Source organism: Acipenser ruthenus, chromosome 7 (assembly GCF_902713425.1).
Source record: "Acipenser ruthenus chromosome 7, fAciRut3.2 maternal haplotype, whole genome shotgun sequence".
Lineage (NCBI taxonomy): Eukaryota > Metazoa > Chordata > Actinopteri > Acipenseriformes > Acipenseridae > Acipenser > Acipenser ruthenus.
The window spans coordinates 21,086,840-21,108,708 of record NC_081195.1 but is presented as its reverse complement, the minus strand read 5'-3'; the positions used below and the strand labels follow the sequence as shown (position 1 = coordinate 21,108,708).

The window sequence follows — 21,869 nt, the reverse complement described above, 5'->3', positions numbered from 1 at the left end:
ATATATATATATATATAAATTATTTATTTATTTATCCCTTTCCTCTTCTCTCGAACACTGCTACTTATTCCCAGTGGCTAGCGGTCTTTTCACACATGCTGTGTGTTCACAGTGTGGTTCTCCTCTTTCATCATCTTGTGGTAGAGAGGACTGTCTTATGTGTGTTGACATGTCAGATGCACCAAATTCAATGGGCAAAGGCTCCTTCTCCCCCAGTTCCGCGTTCTGAAATATCAAGCACTTCATCAGCTAAAATGTCAACTAAAAGACAAATCAGCTGCACAGAATCTCAGAGCTCTGCCCGGTCTCCCCCAAGGAAGAGAACAAGTAAATCCACTCATTCCAACGGCAGCAACGAGAGAGATGCAGCGGCCATTACAAAGAGGCAAGAAGACGAAGATTACCTGTAATATAGTTTCTTCATAGAATGATGAACTCCACACACCTATATCCTACCCTCCTCCCCATTTTCATGGTTTCACTTTAGGTAGATAGTTTGGAAATTTGGACATAGATATTCCAGGAAATGGAGGGACATTACTTGGCGCCATTAAAGTATTATATAAAGGATCTCTGGGAAAGAGATCGGCTTTTTTCCTGACCCAAGCGACACGGAGACTGGGAGTTCACACTGTGTGTGGAGTTCATCATTCCTCGAAGAAACCATATTACAGGTAATCTTCGTCTTCTCCCCAATTTGGAATGACCAATTATTATTTTTTATCCCGGTTCACCGCTGCAACCCCCCGGACTCGAGGAACAGAGGCTGAAACACGCGTCCTCCAGAACGTGTTCCTGCCAATCCGTCATTTTTCGTAATGCGGATCCACAGTGAAGCCACCAGACCTATAGTGCCGGAGGACACCACAGATCTGAATGGCTCCACTGCAGACCCACAGGCGCCCTATCAGCCACAGGGGTCACTGGTGCGCGGTGAACCTTGGATTGCCCTGCCGACCTAAGCCCTTCCTACCCAGGCTGCGCTCTGCCAATTGTGCGCCGCCCCTAGGAACCCCTGGTCATGGTCGGCAATGACATAGCCTGGATTCGAATCTGAGATCTCCAGGCTATAGGGCGCATCCTGCACTCCACTGGATGCGCCACTCGGAAGCCCCCGGAAGCCTCTACTTTTAAAAAATAAAATAAATCCCAATGGAGTTTTACTTGACTTGTGAGAGATACCACAAGCATATATAACATAATACAGTTGACCAAGGTGATTGGTCGAGCAAGGTTCCAGCTGTCCATATATTGGATGGATCCGGACAGTTGGAGTCTTGTCACATAGTCTAAATCTCACATAATTTAAAGTATCGGGCGGTAGCCATCTTGCTTTTATAGTTACAGATGTACAGCTGTAACTATGAAACTGAATGACCAATTACCTGCAAAAATAATGTATTTCTAGCAGTTTGTAAATGCTACAGAAGAACACAAAAAGACACTTCTGCACAATATCCATACCTCTCTGATACATACCTTGAAAAATTACTGAAATCTGAGATGTCGTTGTATTTATTTTTATTCCTCCCGTCTAATTTGCTCAAACAGTGTGTCTGCACTGTCAGTGACAGGGAAAGAAAATAACTCGGTGCCGTCTCAACTCTGCCCCCTGGTGTATCTTTTCAGTGGCAATGTCCACAATATCAAAAATACAGATGTACTTCCTTTTGCATGTTCCAATAAATATTTACTCAGCTTAGTGTGTAGTTCAAAGTTATAAATGGGACAACTTTATTGACGTAAGGATATTTAATGAAAAAAAAGTGAATGTTTTTTTCTTCAAATCCACTGTTTGACTTGGATTATAAATGCAATATGACCCTTCAGGGTGTCCGTATACGTTGAATATATTGACTTCTCGGATGTTGGAGGCACTCGACTTCCTCATGCCATTCAACGTATACGGACGCCCTGTTGGGCCTTACTGCATACATAAACTTCATCAGTCTAGCCAGTCATGTGTCACTGCTGTGTAAATATAGCACTCTGCATTGTCATTGTTACAATAGTAAAGAGTAGGTTAGTTAAAAACACTGAAGAAGGCACAAGCCAGAACATGTGTCTATTTGATTTATATTGTTGTAGGTGTATCTTAGTTAAAGAGTAACTTGGTATGGATATGACATTTTTATTAACTTTTTATTAACGTGTCTTCAAAAGGCATGTTTTCTGTCCAGCTGGTTCCCCAAAGTGTAACTATTAACATGCCCCCCTGCAACACCTTGTCCAATACTGATGTATTTCCTAACTCTAATTAGGAAAACTGGACAAAGGGCAGGACCTAATCTACAGCAAAGACTGTGTGATTCTGTAACATTTCTTCTTTTTGTTTTTATAATGCAGCTCCAACTTAATGAAGCCTTCAAGCATTGAAGACATCAAGAAATCTTTAACGCCAAACTGCAATGCCTACCCCAGGGACGAAGCAAAGGTAAAGGGTTTTCCACTACAATCACACGCAGGTCCAGTTGAATTCCAATTGAATCCTCTATTCATGAAAACATTTAATCCATAACTATTAAACACTCAATAGTGCTGAGTTTAGAAATACGGCAAACAGCTTAATAAATTAAATGACAATTGTTAAGACGAAGACATTGATCAAGACTTCTAGTTGAACCGTTTGTAGTTGAATTTATGACATCTTTTTTGTATTTCTAAAATTTGAAAAACATTTCCACACTGAGCATTCATTGGATCGCCTTAAAACCAAATTATCCTGTGTGTGTGTGTGTGTGTGTTTATGTATGTATGTATATATGTATAAGTGAGGATTTTGTGGGGGGATTTGGTTGAGACATCTCCAAAATTATTGGCACCCTTGATAAAGATGAGCAAAAAAGGCTGTATAAAATAAACAACACTGAGCTATATTTTATGCTCAAATATATGGGAAAACCATATTCTTTTATTCTAATACAATTGCTCAGAAATTTTTTTTAGTAATACAATTTTTGCTCAAAAAGATAGGTGTCAGAATTATTGGCACCCCTAAAGATTCTTATAAATAGAATCTAACAAAATTAAATCTGCATTAACATTCTACTTCTTTAAGTTCATCTCAGACTTAAGGAACTGTATTGTGGCCTTCCATGGCTTCCTGTTTCACTGGGGTATAAAAATGAGGTAACACGCATATGAAATCCATTTGTCATCCATCACCATGGGGAAAGGCAAAGAACTCACAAATGAAGAGAGACAAATGGTTATTGACCTTCATAAATCAGGCAATGGGTACAAAACAATAGCTACAAAACTAAATATAGCACTTACCACTATTAGGGCAATAATTAAGAAGTTCAAAACCACTGGAACAGTGGTAAACTTGCCTGGTAGAGGACGCGTGTATCTTGCCCCCACGCACAGTGAGGCAGATGGTTCGAGAGGCAAAGGGAAATCCAAGGGCCATAGTTGGAGAATTACAGAACTTGGTTGCATCTTGGGGTCACCAAGTCTCCAAATCTACAATTATACGCCACCTCCATGCCAATAGGCTATTTGGAAGGGTTGCCAGAAAAAAGCCTTTATTGAGAGCATTGGCACTTCGATTGGAACCGGGTGCTATGGTCAGATGAGACGAAAATAGAGCTCTTTGGCCACGCACACCAGCGGTGGGTTTGGCGTCGAAAGAAGGATGCGTGTGCATAAAAGAACCTCATACCTACTGTAAAATATGGTGGTGGATCTTTGATGTTATGGGGCTGTTTTGCTTCAACTGGTCCTGGTGCCCTTGTTAAGGTCAACGGCATCATGAACTCTATCCAGTACCAGGACATTTTAGCCAAAAACCTGGTTGCCTCTGCCAGGAGGCTGAAACTTGGCAGCAAGTGGATCTTCCAGCAAGACAATGACCCCAAGCACACATCAAAATCCACAAAGAAATGGTTAATTGACCACAAAATCAACATTTTGCAATGGCCATCTCAGTCTCCGGACTTGAACTCCATTGATAACCTGTGGTTTCAATTGAAGAGGGCAGTCCATAAGCGCAGACCGAAGGATATCAAGGATCTGGAAAGATTCTGTATGGAAGAATGGTCTAAGATCCCTCATTAAACATTATAGAAAAAGACTCAGTGCCATTATCCTTGCAAGGGGAGGGTGCACAAAATACTGAAAACAAGGGTGCCAATAATTGTGACACTTCATTTTTTGGGGGAATAAATTTATAATTTGAGAAATGTGTAATTTTGGTTGATTCCATGGAATCATTAATAAAGTCAAATATATTCCACATGTTGGAAAATTACAATATAGCTCAGTACTGGTATTTAATTTTAATTTTGGAGGTGACTGTGTGTGTGTGTGTGTGTGTGTGTGTGTGTGTGTGTGTGTGTGTCTATATATATATATATATATATATATATATATATTAGGGATGCTTCGATTAACAGATTAATTGGACCGAATTAATCAACTAAATTAATCAACGAATTAATCAACTAAAAAGTTGATCGCAGATTAATTTTTTTTTACAATTTAATCGTACAGAATTTTATTTTTTTTGTGTAAAATAAAATCAACCAATAGAAGATCCTGCATTTTATCCGCAGCAGTCCAATCATAAGTGAGCAGATGTGGGACATAAACAGTTGAAGGTCTTGAGTAGGTTTAACCAATGGGAAAGTCAAAGATCTGCTCTGGTTTTGCAGCTGTCCAATCATTAGTGAGCAGAGGCGGGTCACAAATATGCTAGGATAAGTGGTGCAAGAATAGCTGAATTTCACAATATTGTTAATACAGTGAGAATTATATTGATAACTTCAAGTAATATTTAGAATAGTTTTTTAAAAATTAAATGTCAGACAACAGAGACTTAGTAGTCGATTTGGTTACGAATCAATTTTCAAGAAGAACTTTCTCAGAAAAACTGGAGATTGTTAAAGGGAGTGTGACAGGGTAGCGTTGCGGGCCTAGATGGTATCGGCAGGCAAAGAGACTACAATGAAGCTGTAGATGAAGCGCTGCTGCACATCTTTCATAAACACTAAATAAAAAGGTTGTAAAACAAAAACACTGCTCACAAAGCTAAATAAAAAGGTTTAACAAAACAATTAACACACACAATAAACAGGAACAAAATAACCGGCTCAAGGGCCAAAACAAAAGGTTTTAAACAAAATACAAAAAATGTAGGCTGGGCATTCTCCTTCACTACTAACAAAATATGACTACAAAGTTTCCAAAATAATAACAGCAACACAGCACAAACACTCACCAAAAACTCCTCCACTAAATGAAGGATTTTTCCCCTTTTTTATACCATGTGGCTGGAGCCTAATTATCATCAATGATTCAATTAGCTACAGCCACATTCTCACATGTCTTTTGGAAGGGATAGGAAATTAACCCCATCCCTGCTAACCACCACCAAATCACCACAAAACAATATTATTTACAGGCAGGGTCCTGCCCTGCCACAGGGAGGTATACACCACAAATACCCGAACTGACACAGGAAGGGAAGGGATGTATTCGACACTCAAATTATGAAAGGTAGCCGTGGTTACCGGTAGCTGTAAATTTAAAAGAATGGTCTTTTGTTCAGTACAGAAAAATGGCGATATGGAACAGCACTGGCTACAGCAATCTAGGATTTTTATCGAAGTCAGCACAAAAACATGAGCGTTCCCAAAGTCACTTGCAAGCCACTGTTACACTCAAAACTTTTGGACAAACCCGGATTGATGTTCAGCTGGATGAGCAGAAGCGTAGGGATATAATACATCACAATGAGCAAGTAAGAAACAAACGCTTGATTGATTCTGTTGTTTACCTTGACAAGCAAGAACTGGCATTCAGAGGGCACGATGAAGGCACCAATTCCTCAAATAGAGGTAATTATGTGGAATTACGTTCTCTGATTACTGACTAAGACAGCATGTTAAGCAATCGCTTGTCAATAGCCACAGTATTCTCAGGTACCTCTATCAAGATTCAGATTTTTTAAAGATTTTATTGATTTTTTAGTGTTGCTATGCAGGGCAGCTGCTATAAGATTGTTACCTAAAAATGTGCACAGATTAATCTAACGATTTGAATCTACCGATTAATCAACTAATGCCCATAGATTAATTGATCAAAATTTGTAATCAAGTGACAGTCCTAATGTGTGTGTGTGTGTGTGTGTGTGTGTGTGTGTGTGTGTCTATATATATATATATATATATATACAGTGCCTTGCAAAAGTATTCAGACCCCTGACCAATTCTCTCATATTACTGAATTACAAATGGTACATTGAAATTTCGTTCTGTTTGATATTTTATTTTAAAACAATGAAACTCAAAATCAATTATTGTAAGGTGACATTGGTTTTATGTTGGGAAATATTTTTAAGAAAAATAAAAAACTGAAATATCTTGCTTGCATAAGTATTCAACCCCCACACATTAATATTTGGTAGAGCCACCTTTCGCTGCAATAACAGCTTTAAGACTTTTGGGGTAAGTATGTACCAGCTTTGCAGTTTTCAAACCTGGGGGTACGTGAGAAAAATTCTGAAATGTCAGACAACGCATTTTATTTCGTACCACTTCCCAATCTATTGCAAACTTTTACCATGTAATCGACATTTAGTCGCTAACACCAGACTGATGAGCTGTGACAGAGCGTTCAGTGCACACACGACTAATTTACATATTAAATATGTACGTTTTAAATAAGCCCTGTTGTTTAAATGTCATAAACAGTTGGTCTGTCTGGCATTAAAAAAAAAAAAACTATTTTAAAAAACTAAAAGCCTAGTCTTTAACTCATTTTATTTCCTGTGTCCGTTCGTGCCTGTGAATCGATATTTATTTTTTTCAATGACCTGATTAAAGTTTATTGTAACTTAAGTACTACATTTCAAAATACAGGATGTATGGCCAATCAGAAACCAAGGTATTGCCATGCGTTATGTCTGGTGTGAGAGTTAAGAGTTTTTAGCTTTCAATCCAGTGAAAAAATATGGATTGTTGGCTCAATACTAGAACATTACTAGCAAAGGGCGATCAAGACGAAATACCGTTGGAGATTAAAAACGCCAAAAATGTTTTGAGACTGAAGCGCTCTCCAATTTCCCTGCCCTCATCAGTGATTTGTGTGATAACAAGCAGGCACACCCATCACATACTAGGTAAGCGTTTTATTATTGTTTTTTAATTAGCATCAGTACTGTACGTTTTAATCACCAAGAATTTAAAAATGCCAATAATATGTTTTCGTAATGAGGTCAGCTGTTTGCCTTCTTTTCTGTAATTTTATTATCAATAAAAATACATGATTGCCATTTGCTATCATGGAATAGTCCTATGTTATTTCTGAGTGATTTGAGGCTAGCACGGAGGCTTTGTTGATTTTAATTAATGAATATTTACAATAAAATGATAATGTTTCCAAAATCTAGAAACCTGTCTGAGGGACTATTTTTAGCTCAAAGTAAATACAATATATATTTTTTCTTTTATAATACTGTAACTTTTATAATTGTATCCATCACACACTCCAAGGCTTGTGCGTTTTGTTGTATCATGTTACTGTACAGACCTTTTTTCTGTTTTCATTTTATGATTATCTCAGTGGACTACATTTTTTGGAAAGGGATACGCAGCTTAAAAAGATTGAAAACCCCTGTTCTAATGTGATTTGGTACAATTAATATCCTCTACTCAGTGATGCACCAGCATCACTGTGACACATTTCCCAATTTTGTCCCCAAAAGTGACAGTGAGTATTGTAGAGACACCTTGGTTGTATCTACAGCTTTTATTTTTTATTTTTTATTCAGAAACAAAAGGTCAGTAACTCTGCTGGCATATTTAAAAACAAACAAAAATAAGAAATGGTGGTTGGTTCTGAATCAAACATATTGACCCCCTCACTGAAGAAAATGTCCCCCTAAAATTTTGAGAGCGGGCCACATTGACCTTCAGTCTGTAAGTCCTGGAGCAAACACTGCTATAGAGATGCTCCTTGATTTAGTGGGCTTGAATTGCATTCGTGCCCATTCAATGTTATTGGTTAATTTGCCCAATAACCGATTAGTGCAGGCTACTGTTGTAGTCATGGTTGTCATGTCATCCATGTATGTGTGAATTGATGGTAGTCGCATTCCACTACCCATTTTGATGCCCTAATAATTACTTCCAGTGCCATGGTTAAAGCCAGTGGAGAAATGGTGCATCCTGGTATTATTCCAACTTCTAGGCATTGCCATGTAGTGCTGAATTCTGAAGTTGAAAAACTAAATTGCAAATCTCCAAAGTAGGCTTTCACTATATTCGTTTGGATATTCGTTTGTTTTTCAAAAAGTAATAAAAGCCATTATATTGCTCTGAACGCAGGCAGAGACAGCATAGCAGCAGGGGCAGAGGGCGTGGCCATGGCCCCTGTGTGTGTGCCTTGATTTAAAAGCAAGACCTTACAATATGTAACACGTTAAAATAGAAACATATCCCAGGAGTAAAGAATAAGTTGTGTAGGACTTACTTTACCCCAGTGAATTAACTATAAAACAAAGGATGCCAAATAGCAGTTCAAGTTAAACGTTGTTTTGTTTATTCCCGAAATAAATAGTACATAATGTTGACACCGCATTTTATTTATTTATTTATTTTTTCATTCCTTGCCATTGCTGTTTCTTCGCAGTAAACAGTGGCCAAACATGGAAATGGTGTTGTAAAGTGAAAGGGGGAAAAAACTCAGTTTTTGGTTCTTGTTTATTCCATTCCACATAACTGAAAGCTGCAACTAAAATATATAATATATACAATCCATCTAAAAATTACTACACAACATTTTCAGGAAGTTGGTTACTGTTTAAGCAAAGCATTTCAGAATGACGTGCTTGCCTTTTTTCTGTCCCATGAGATTCTGACTCGCTCTAAAGCAGCACAACATGTTTTTGTCCCAGATGGCCTTCCATAGAGATCACTATGAGTGCGCACGCATAATCTGGTTTGTTTACTTTTTGCTATCTAAAATTAATAGAAGCCCAAGAGCTGCTGTGTCGATTCTGTGTTTATATATATATATATATATATATATATATATATATATATATATATATATATATATATATATATATATTCATCTTGCATATCACACAGAGCTCTCTTTCATTTTCCATTTTTTGAAACTGTCACACAGATTCTGATGAGACGGTAAATAAGTGCAAGGTATTTTTGCCATTTGTAGCAAATACAAACATCTGATTTTTGTATCCGAATACATGTCAAAAAATATTCGTTCCAATATTCTGATATTTGTCCAAGCACTATATATATTTTTTTTCTGAACGACATTATATATCCATTCTAACTCTTTGAAAAAAAACATACTAATAACAATTTGGTGTAAAAAGAATCATTGTGTTAAAAACAATATCACAGTTTATGTCAACGATTAAATCAGCAGCATTGATTCAGTTGGGAGCTTCTGTTTACTGATGTCAGATAAACTGTATTCATTTAGACAACAAAACTAGTTTTTAACTGGGTACGTTTTCCATACGTGTCCAACATCAGAAATTGATTGTTGTTTACCTTGGATACACTGTACTGTACCCTCTCAAACGCTCTAATTAGCAAGCCATTAACTAATTAAGAATTGAAAACAATAGCCATTGTCTGCTGTAATCTTCTCCTAGTTGCAGACTATAAAAAGAAGAAATGAACTTCCATGCTTCATTACATCAGGAACATTAAGTATCTTTAATGTGAATTATTTATAGTTCTATAAAGGTGTGTTTTTTATGTCAAGTGCAAGATAATTACTATTACACAAGAAAGAAAGAAAGAAAGAAAGAAAGCCTTTGAAGACTTGTGGCAATTAGACCAGAGTGCGTCTTGTATCCAACGGCATCACCTGCCTGTGTTACAGGAGCTGCGGACAGATGAAATGTTGGTGTGAGGGCTGGAAATCCTAGTTAGGACTGGAGGAGGTGGAGGTGGAGGGGTTAAAGGAGGAAGGCAGAAGATGTGAAAGTAGCTGGATTAATATTCCCAGGGCAAAGCTCCTCATTAGAACAATAATGAGACAATCAGAAAATGCCAAGGGTTTGCCTTATCTCTGCCTCCACTCCTCCCTCCTCTTGCTTTTGCAAAATTGCCAAGGATGCCAGTCTACAAAACATGCCAAGGCTTTGTGAAATCGATCCAATCTGGAGCTAATCTCTTAACGATTTTTAATTAGACCTAAGAAATGAGTTGTCCCTCACGTGGTTGATTTTTGTTGCACTACATTGGCAGTCTGAGGGCTTGAGAGGAGTTCTTGACAGAGTTAAGACAGCAGATCTGACACACTGTAAAGGGCAGGTGATTCTGTATACCAGGCAGAACTAGGGTCTTTCCTGCAGATTTCCACCACAAAGTTCCCTGAAAAAATGAAGCAGTTTCAAATGTCATTTTAATTGCTTTATTATGTATGTATGTACTGTAAAAAGTAATTGCCGGGTCTCAAATTAGCACCTGTCGCCAATAAGCGCCGGGTCTGCTGGCAAATATCGTAAATAAACGCTGGGTCTCTAGTAAACGCCGGGTCTGTGTCATTGCCATTGAAGCTGAGGAAGATGAGGAGGAGCTTGAGCGTAATGAACTGCTAATAAGTGACAGCGATGAAAGTGGCTCAGGATTAATAAATAATAATAATAGAAAATGTAATTTAAGGTAGGCCTAAATGTAATGCATATTTGTTTAAATGCAATTATTAAGTTTTTAAAGGTTTTGATAATTTTAAGCGTGCTGAAAGTAGGCCAGATACAAATCTCTTGGTGTATTTTACAAACCTCTTGGTGAGTTTTATTGTATTAACAAAGTTTGAGATTAAACAGTAAATTATTTTTGATAATGATACATATTGCTTTTATTGTTCATTTTTAAAAGCATTTTAGAAGTTTGTATTTATTATTATTATTATTATTATTATTATTATTATTATTATTGTGCTGTAAGTGTAGCCTACACGTTTGTGTTCTGATATCTACAGTGCTGTCTTTTAGAGGATTGAACTAATAATAATAATAATAATAATAATAATTATTATTATTATTATTATTATTATTATTATTATTATTATTATTATTATTATCAATGGTGATTCCGTTTTTAAATACAAATCCGTACTTCTGCTTGTTCATTTTCCAACGTTTTACATACCATATAAGCGCAAAGCATGCCAGACACCATAAAACACTAAAGGAAATGTAAAAGAAATGAAAATCACACTGGAAGCTAGTTCCTCTTGAGGGAATGCTGTGGTATCCCTCCAGAACAGTTTAAACACATGCATAAATGTCAGGACAGCATGGAACGTTCAAACAGTCTTGCAGTGCTTTTTTCCTTCAGCAGCCAGCAGGATTTGCCATTTTTCACCGTGACTTCACAACATAAGCCATGTTAACATTCCTTTTGCCCGAATGAGTTTTAAAACTTCAGCCACCTGCTGAATTTAATGATGTTGTGATACATGGCAGCCAGTAAACAGCAGGGCTGTCCAATTAGGGAAGCATTAAAGATGTGTTCTGTTTGTATCTGTGTTTATGTGGCTGTATCTGCAGAGTCAAAAGCAAGCCATTTACAGATAAAGTCAACAAGAAAGGGTTCATGTTCAAAATGGTAATTCCGAGCCTCATTTAAAAGGTATTTTGAACCGATTCATCTAGTCTTGTAGTCCTGTTCTTCTTAATGAGTCCTGAAAGGCCCTTTTGGATGGGATATTCTGTGCAGATGTTTCTCTAAATCAGGGAAAATGAACTCCTTAATGTTATCAGTCCAGCCACTTTGGGAGAGTGAATCAGCCAATGCTTTTTCCCCTGGGAAACGAGCGACCACTTTTATCTTAACATGCGTCAGTTGCCTGTTTACTCTTTTGAGGCTTCAAGGTCTAATTTAGTTTCTCAATTTGTGACTTGAGATTTTTTTTTTTAAGTAGAACACAAGAAATCATGATAATGTCTGGTTTTATTGAGATTTTATCAACTACAGTGGATCGAGAGTTATGCAATAATAACTGAGACACAGGGAATGATTGCCCACGCCGATCTGTAATGTGGGGGGTATTAATTGCAATTATATGTTTCTCCAATACCAGCAAGTCAGTTCCCCTGAGGTAACTAAGAACAAAACTGCCTCATACTTCTTTTTTTTACTAGAATTATCTTTTCGTTCTTTACAGGAAGGAAACCCTTTCAATTCAGTGGCATCTTATCGCAATCTTTCGTTCGAAGAGGTCGTTCAGGAGTTGGTCAAACAGAAGGAATTGGTGAAAAAGAAGGACGCCCACATTCGCGAGCTGGAGGACTACATCGACGGCCTTCTTGTTAAGGTCATGGAGGAGACTCCCAGCATCCTCAGAGTGCCGTATGAGCTAGCCAAGAAAGCAGGGAAATTTTCAAAACAGTAAAACAAATAAAAATATTTCATTTCTATCACAGTGATAAACACCAGTGGACCTGTTTAACTTTCAGTACTGCAGGTGTATGAAACTGAAAACTGCAGACTGTGCACAGTACATGTCACTGTAGTCTGGTTTCACAGATGCTGATTAGTATTAATATGGGAGCTTAATAAATATACAGCTGTGGCCAAAACTTTTAACATCATGTAATCAAAGAAACTACAAAATGATATCGCAAAAGTCTACCGGAAGCCATAATAGTAGTACAGTATTTCATGCTAAATTAAAAAATGTCACATTAAAATATAATAATAATAATTTAAAAATCAGTTTTCATATGGAAAACTACAAAGCGGGATGTAATTAAATATGTTAACGTAACATTCAGTAAGTTTCATTCGACTTCATGAAGCAAAATAATTAATTCTATAGGGCGATGCAAAACCTTTGGCCATAGCTGTACAATTAATGTACAAACCTTAATAAATCTGGTCCATTATGAAGGGGTGTTTTTTCTATTTTTCATTTATATATATATATATATATATATTGCTAACATTTAAATGCAAAACCTTTCTTTTGCTGATTTATCATTTTAGTTTTAGTTTAAAATAAAACTGTTTGTGGTGGATATGTACAAGTATGTAATGGTTCTTTAGAAAATACCAGATGCTGATTTTTGCTAAGGATTTTTCCAGCCTTAAAGGGTACATAAGAACCTTTTTATTTTATTGTGTTACATGTTCCCGTATGTTGCTACAACTGTTTACGTAAGGTGTGTGTTTTATTTCTTTATTAAACTTTTAAATTGCATTCCCTGCCTCAAGATGGCTTCCCATGTACACACATGGACCTCTCAGAACTACATTTCCCGTCATCCTCCTGCTCACATATGTAACTGAGATGGATTCACAAGTGAGCAGGAGGATGATGGGGAATGTAGTTCTGAGAGGTCCATGCAGGTACATGGGAAGTCATCTTAAGGCAGGGAATGCAATTTAAAAGTTTAATAAACTGGTCAAAATGTAAAAAATAAATAAAAAAAAAATTAAACAATACACACACCTTACGTAAACAGTTGTAGCAACACATGGGAACATGTAACACAATAAAATAAAAAGCCCTTTAACTTAAAGGTAGAATGAATAGGGACTGCAAAATATAATAATTCTTTCACTTACCTGTCATTCATGTTATTTGGTTTCCAGTTTTGTTTCTGTTTATCATCCTTGAAACTTATTTTTAAAAAGTTTGATCTCGGCATGGTTCATAGCAATATTTTCTATACTAAAGACCATTATAATATGCTTGTAGTTCGTTTTCAGTATCATTAGTGTGAGACTGAAAGACTCATTGCCTCTTGTTAGCAGCAGCGATGAACTCCGCTAGCCCATTGAAAGGCAGTTGTCAACGGAAGCTCACACAAGCGTAGAATATGAGACTAATAATCAAATTAGTATTACTCGCTTACTTTAGTCTCACATTAGCTTTTTTTTTTGGGGGGGGGGACTATCTAAAAGCATCTTACAATGGTCTTTGGTAAAGAACATAGTGTTAGGAAGCTTGTTGAGCTCCAACTTTTTACAGTTTCAAGGAGGTGATAGAAAAACAAAACACAGTAAGACATTGAGAAAACAAATACGATGATGTAGGTGAGAACATTATTTCATTTGGTACACCCTGTTTATTCCGTCAATTCTTGAGGGAGCCATTTTCAAAGATTTTTCTTCCAAAGTATAAATGACGTTTTACACATTGGAAATGTCACCTGCAATCAGAAATGTAAAACGGAATAATCGTATAAGTCTAGCAGGCATAGGTTCATCTCTGCCAGTGACTTTTTCAATTCAACTTTTGTTTTAGATCTTTTGAATCTGCAGCACTTGATGGGGTCTGTTTTAATTCTCTTTACATAGGAAGATCTTCATACTAAAAATACAATGAAATAGAGTTAGCGTATTTAGATCTCCCACTGTTCAGATCATTAAAATAGACGTCAGGGGTACTGCATGAGGTAAAAAAGCACCTTTTCTAGCACATGTGTCAACAGTAACTGGACAGCAACAGGAAACCAATTCAAAATCAGTGTTTGCCCTTTATATCGTTATAGAATTTAAATGTATATTGTATATATCAGAACCGTAGCATGTCCATGCCTACCAACACACATTTTAAAACAAAAGTGCAACCATGGCAACACACACTCAAGGAACTAAATGTAGAATGTATTATTTTACAAAAAAAGATGCAACTTTTTTTTATGAACATCCTTCATGGTTCTCAATAAGCTTCAACATCAGGTGCAAATTCCAATTAGAATGAATAACATTGTATTAATATTTGAATACATATTTTTAATTAAGCTGCCAGAACTGTCAATGTGGGTTAGACCTACAACATTGACCTTTATCATAGTTTGTCAAACCTCTTGAAACTGATTTGTGAAACAGCCAGATGTCAGCCTTTGTTATGTTACCCATGTCCAGGATGCGCATGCCAAACGAAAGACAACCCATTTGCGCAAAAGTATATGTCAGATATTGCAGGTGATTCTTCATGCGTCTCCTGCAGAGTTAACATAGTGCGCTGGTGGAGATTTACAAACGCTGCAGTCTTCGACCTAAAAAAGTGTTTTTAATGCGTTTCTGTTTAAAACACTACCTTTCATGACCTTGATACTTCCAGTGTTATTTTTGACCTCACAGGCTGCAAGACTTGTGTACTTCATAGCAACTGTTTTGTTTTGCAGGCTGCTTGATGCATATGGAAAGGCTCCTAATATACCACAGAACCACATTAAAAAATGCTGACATACATAGCAAGCAGTAACATGGGATTGTTAATTCCAATGGTGGGGGTCTTGGTAATTAGGATTGTGAAATGCTTGTAAGCTTCACAAAGTGATGTGTTAAAGCTTCCTGGCTGTTCAGAAAGTACTGTACAGTTTTTTCTTTTTTTTAATGTTTTTTTTCTTTGTTTTTTGTTTCCTGCAACTGACAATTCCAAATAGGTCGTAACTACATGGCAACTACCTTAAAACCATTTAAAAACTTTAATTATATTGCAGTTTACCATATCAGCAGGGTTTGTTTTCTGTTTATTTCTTTGATATGCACTTTTACATTGTTCTTAAGAATTGCTTTAAAAGAACATTATTATAGTCTTCCAACACTTAAACCAGATTTGGTCTGAGCAAACTATTAAAACTACCTGTGTTTGTGCATCTTAAAACACTAAGCTCTACCATTTATTTATATATGGCTTAATTATCATAGCATAATTTATATAGAAATTCTGAACACTGGATATATACCACACTGCTAAAAAAAATTAAAAAAATTAAATCATAAGTTTCACAAAAAAATACTGTCATTAGTTTATCCCGCGTATGTAGCTAGCACTAAATCACCATAGTCAATAGCAAATAGTTATAGGAAGTGTTTAAAACACTTGTGTTGTGATACATTAAACAAAACAAAAAAAGTTTTAAAATTCCAGAATTAAACTAGAAAAAAAAGAATGCCTTCTGTTATTTACCATACCAAAAACAAGTGTCAAAGAAAGCTTATTAACTTTGAATGAAACTTAGAATTGAAGTCACAATTAAAAACACAATCTAGAAGAATGTGTACTGTAAGGATGCAGGGGACTGTAAAATATTAAATAATATCAAGTAATATACAATCGTAGCAGACTTAAAACAAAGTGCCAAATATGTGTCTCAGTAGCATCAGTTTAAGTCAATATTTGCTTAGCTATGTAATTATTGCCAAATGCTTGCAACTTATCTTTGGGTATGTACGTCTTAAAGAGTGAACACAGACAATTATATTACTGAATACCTAATACAGAACCATGCTACATTTATATACACATCTTTATTCATTCTAATTTTATTGAAATCAGTAATAATACAGTTTTAAAATTGTACAAGACACTGATATGAACTGTTTCCTATATACTGCACTAAATACCAGTTGTGGTGTTAAGGAATAATATAGACAGTAAATATATACAAGAATGTTTAAGTAACACCTACCTTTCATGTGGTGAAAAAAATCTAACGCTGGTGGTATTCTGCAAGACATAGCACACTGCTTTCCAAAAGTACTTGAGCAAATGTCTGTTTTCATTTCCACATGAATGTCTAGAGCAATTATTAAACCACTGACTGTGACTACTTTAAAATTAGCTGATGCTTTTTATTAAACTGTGTGTTGCCATCAAGGAGTTTACCAATGTGACTTGGAGAATATTCCTTATTAAATTGTGCGGTCACCTGCAGTCACTGAACCAAGGAGTGAGCTGCTCTAAATACTGAAAGGCTGAAATAGTTTGCACTTTGGAATGGACTACTAGACTTAGTTACCTAGTAAGGCTAATGTTAATGTAAAAAATAAATAAATAAATAAAATTAGACTGTAGATGTACTAAAATTACACTGCATGTCCCCAGACGTTTCTGACAACAATTTCCTATTTGTGTTTATGTATATTTTGCATTACGAGATCAAAATGTGTCGGTGGTTTTAGAAAATGTTGTCTCATATTAATCTGGGAGGGTTGACAATCCTTTTACAGAAACTGCTTTTACTTGTTTAGTGGAATGATTGTATTTTTTAAACATATTTGTTTGAACTAAAGTTGCAGTGTCCCTTATGTTTTATTTTATTTTATTTATCACCTTTTAAGCCCAAGTTGAAAATATCAGCTCCACAGCTGCTTCCTGTAAAACACAATGTTTGTTTGTTTGTTTGTTTTGTTTAATTCCATTAGTTATTAGAAAGCTTAACAATGTCATACACAACCCCCGACTTCTGCAAGAATGACCAGGAAAGGAAAACCCAGATGAAACTCGGTGTGTTACAGAATGCCTATTTGGCTCACAGAGTGACATAGGCCTGAATTAAACAAAAAGTATAGTCTGTTAGCCACACTTTATAGTCATGGCAGCACTATTATTCTGATTTATCCCAGGCCTCAGTCGCAAGCAAATGTCATGGGTAAAGGAAGCTGGTGATCCTCTACTGTAGCAAAAACAAACTGGGTCATGTTGACAAGAGGATATATTTAAATTGAGTGTGGGACACTGATTCAATGATGTATTCGTAGTAGTATTGAATAATTAAATAGGGTTTGGTACTGATTAAAAGCTTTTCTCCCTGTTTTTATATGTTTTCTTATATTTTTGAAAAAATAAGGAGAGTATTAAATCCATCTAGGTCTTTCTTTCATGGATGTTTTTTTGTAATTAATTTTTTTAGCCAGCTGTGCCAGAATTGTAGTAGTCTTTCTGATGCACCACTGGTTAGATGTTTCTCATAGTCTCCAACACTGAAGAGGCTTCATGATTCATGTAAAGGATGTATTCCTAGTAAAGCTGTTTCTTGAAAACTGTTCTGCCCAGCTTAGTCCAAAAATTATTTTAAAACATTAATGTAATTAGTGCCTGATCAATAAAGCACTTGATTACTGTAATGTACATAGGCAAACTATTTGTCAGTGTAGCAGTCTAAAAGGGTCTTTTCCTTTTGGATGCTGGAAAGGGAACACAAAATGTAATAAACAGGACACTATTTAACTGCTGCACCCTGACACTACTGGCAGGCAGTTATGTATATTGTGAAATCAATTGATCAGTCACTGATTCGAATTGAGGGAATATTTCTGCATGGCACAAAAATGATGCTATTGGATTTATGCTGGGCAGAATGGATTTCAGGTACAGTATAATTTATTAATAGTGTTTATTAGGAATGAATCCTTTAATGTCAGGTCACATTTGTCATGTATAACTATTAAACACTCAGTAGTGCTGAATTTAAACATTGTAAAACAGCCGTTGTTCAGTGTCTTCAAAGCGTTTGGCTTTGAAAGGAGGGTACTGTACTTGATTCCAGGGTTTATTTTTTTCCTATACCTACCTAAATAAAATTCCAATTTTAAGTTTATATAGTTTGATGTGGGTTTTTAGGTTTCAGTATAGGGCAAAAGACTGGTACATATTATTACCTTGAAAATGTTACTTTATAAGTGTCTGAACTGTGGATTGCAGCAGAGTCTGTGTCTTCTTCTGTTTTGCACATTATTACAGTATATGTTCTGCATAATGCAGTGCATTTTATAGTACACTGCGATAGTCTGTTACATAGGTATTTAAGCATTTCACATAACTTGCTGGAAAGGTACTTTGGGAGTATGCAACTATTTGCAATAGTATAGGTTGTGAAAAGACAATTAATGGAATATATGGTTTGAGAGGAAACTACTGTATTATTTTAAACATGAGATTGTTCAATACAGTGAAATGGCTTAGCATGTAGCATGTACTGAGTATATGAAGGAGACCCACTGAGGTACTGAAATGTAACCAATTATGTATTTAAATATGAATTGAATGGGTGATAGATATGAAATTAAATAAGGACATTTGATCATATCATGATTTATGCAGTAAAGATGATTATACACAAAAAAAAAACTGTATTGTTCTTTAAAATAAACACTGTTCTTCTTCAAACACAAATACTTGAGTCGTATTTATTAAAACAGTAACTCGAGGGATATTATGTTCTTCATTTCACCTTAGAAATTGAGGGCTGTGACAGGCCAGGCAGTCTCCTTCACAGAAACCAGCCTTTTGGGGGGTAAAATGAAGAACATAAATGTATATCCCACCTAGTCATTCTGCATTGGTAATAAATGGCTAATATTTAAAATCTTTTATCAGTTTTTGAACAGGGGATAAGAAGATAATCAGTCATGGCAATAATGAAAAGGTAAGAAGGGGAGTGTTATGAACGGAATGTATAGTTCTGGCCATACTATTACCATGGTTACACTATGCATTTACCATAGTTTACCTTGGTTTGCCATATTTCTTTTTTTAAATAAGCTTTAGCATATCTCTCTGTGCTTTACCGTGCTTTCACTATCCTGTATTACACTTTGCTGTGATTTTATAAGGGTGTTTTATTCCCCAAACTGTACCTGCAGCCTGGAACTGCACCAGATACTGTATCTCCTGTCCCCTGGTGGCTATGAACAGCCACAGGGACACTGAACAAGACAACGCTACTAGATCTATTTAGAGACACTATAACTGGAATACACTCAAATAATCTCAATCATAACCATTTACCACTCAATAGTTAGGAATTACAAAATACAGTACTACAAGAAACTAAATATCAACAACAAATGTTTTGACTAGAGGTCTTTTCAATGTCCCTGAATCGGAGTTTATTTTAGTATTTCTTTAAAACAAATCACAAGTACAGTATACAGTATACACACAAGTATGTTTAGCATTAAACCAAAATTATACATTAATTGACTTTTGTGAAAAAGGCTTTTCAAAATAAATTCTGTTACACACCAAATTAAACGGCAAATGAAGTGTTTTCAGAGAAACAAGCTGAGAAATTAACGTAGGAAAAAATAAGAACTAAAAAAAAAATCCAATATTTATCAAACTAACACCAAAACAATGTAATTTTAATGATACTTCTAATTATACTGTCATTAGGATCCTGCTACGATGCGTGAAGTACTCCTTTCTTCCACTAAACATGATCCAGGAGGATAGTGGAGGTATGGAGAGTGCCGTAGAGTATTTAACTCTTTAGTTGTCAGTCTGTGATACATCTACACTGCAGACTTTGCAGGCCCTACTTTGGAAAAAAAAGCCATAGCAAAACTCGGAACAGTAGAAGTGTATTCCTGAAAATTAACATTTACCTTTGCACTTGCTTCAAAATAATGGCCCATGTGTGATTTTTTTTTTTTTTTAAATGAGTTTATCAAGTTGCAACTACAACACTTTACACTGTATGTGTCAGTGTTTTGGATATGAATAGAAGTTTGAATGCCTATGACATTAGTCGTACTCGAAAATCATGGGTTAATGTTCATGGCAGTTTTTAAATCTCCTTTTCAATTGTGGGGTTTTATGAAATACTTTTATACATGTGTTGTACATTTAACAAATACAGACTGTGACTGACTTACAAGGCCGACTGATATTATAGGAGAAATAGTTTCAGCTGGTATACAAGAGACAATTCCTTTTCATAATGAAAAAAACTAAGTTAAGACACTGAACTCAGAAGATGATTACATTGTTCTAATTTGGGGTGAGGAAATTAAATGTAGTTTTTTTTTATTTCATGCCACGGGCACTTAATATGCATTTTTAAACCACGCAGTTCACAAAGCTGTTTCTTTAAACAAAGGACTTCAAGTCACAGTAAGTAAAGCTTTCTAAAAGAGATGTTTTCAGCTCCTTTTGCGAAACAAGTTATTAATTGGATTTAGATATTTGCAAAACAATATATTTAATGGGATTACAGCTTTTTATAATTATCTCATTTATAAGACATCAATCTAAGCTTTGGGCTGACAATGCATTTCCAGTCCTTTGGTAGTTAATGTTGTGTTACGGGAGAGAGAAAATGTAAGCTTGATTGTTCATTAATAGGTAAATTACCCAGGTGAAATTGAGCCTGCTCTGACAAGGCCTGCAATTGGTAGCTGCTTGAGTAGGAGTGCGTAGCGTCTTGCATTCCAGGCTGCACAACCTGAACTTCAGATAAGTTCAAGGCAGGCCCAGTGAGCCCCCGAACAATATAAAGGGTCATTCTTGCAGGCTTTATCCACAGTGATATCTTAATGAAGCTTTAACTAGACCCATTTCAACTTAAGAAGTTTAAATGCATGTTCTTAGAATATATACTAGATACTTCTTTTTTTTTCTCCTCTCATAAAAAAATACTTCAAACCTAAAATAATCTGTTTTATTTATTTAATGTATTCTGTATCCTATTGCTGTAAAGAAAAACTCATAAGCCAAACAGATATAGGGAAATCATTAAATATTTTGAATAAGATTAGAATATTTGGATTATTTTAATTAGTCTTTCCTTACAAAAAAAAAAAAAAATAGATCTAAAAAATGAATACAAAATATGCCTGTCAGTATATTCTAAATTAATTTTGATGGTTGATATTGTAAAACCAAATGTACAGTAAAAAGAAAATTATTTATTTTTCAAGATTTTGAATTTGAAAATGTTTTGGTCTGGAATGTAGATCGAATTGTATTTTATTATGTCTTCAACTAATATACCGGTAACACCATTCTTACTTTTCTTGGAGACCCGTGTGGAGATACTATAAATGCGGTTTGTATATAGATGTGGATATTTGAAAGGAAACGATCATTAGACTATGCAACAAATAAGTAAATTATATATATATATATATATATATATATATATATATATATATATATATATATATATATATATAAACTTTATAAACCAGAAACATTTCACTTTTCAGAAAAAACCGTATTCGCTTAGTAATTAGAAGGAAAGTTGAAGAACATTATGCTATTGCATACTTTTAGATTTGATTATTGTAGTTTAAGGAATGGTTTACTTATGATGCATTTATTCTACCTTTTAAATTTTAAACAGACGTTTTAAA

The 21,869-nt window shown here is 35.5% G+C and overlaps 1 protein-coding gene across 1 annotated transcript in view; it reads left to right on the top strand.

Moving 5' to 3' along the window:
• Positions 1 to 18,906, top strand: part of LOC117415367 (rab11 family-interacting protein 2-like) — a 39,177-nt gene extending 20,271 nt beyond the window's left edge. The window contains exons 4-5 of the mRNA XM_034025618.3: positions 2,347 to 2,434; positions 12,160 to 18,906. Coding sequence (XP_033881509.2) covers positions 2,347 to 2,434; positions 12,160 to 12,387 — 316 coding nt within the window. The 3' untranslated portion in view covers positions 12,388 to 18,906. The remainder of the gene's footprint in view (positions 1 to 2,346; positions 2,435 to 12,159) is intronic.
• The last annotated feature ends 2,963 nt before the right edge of the window (positions 18,907 to 21,869 follow it).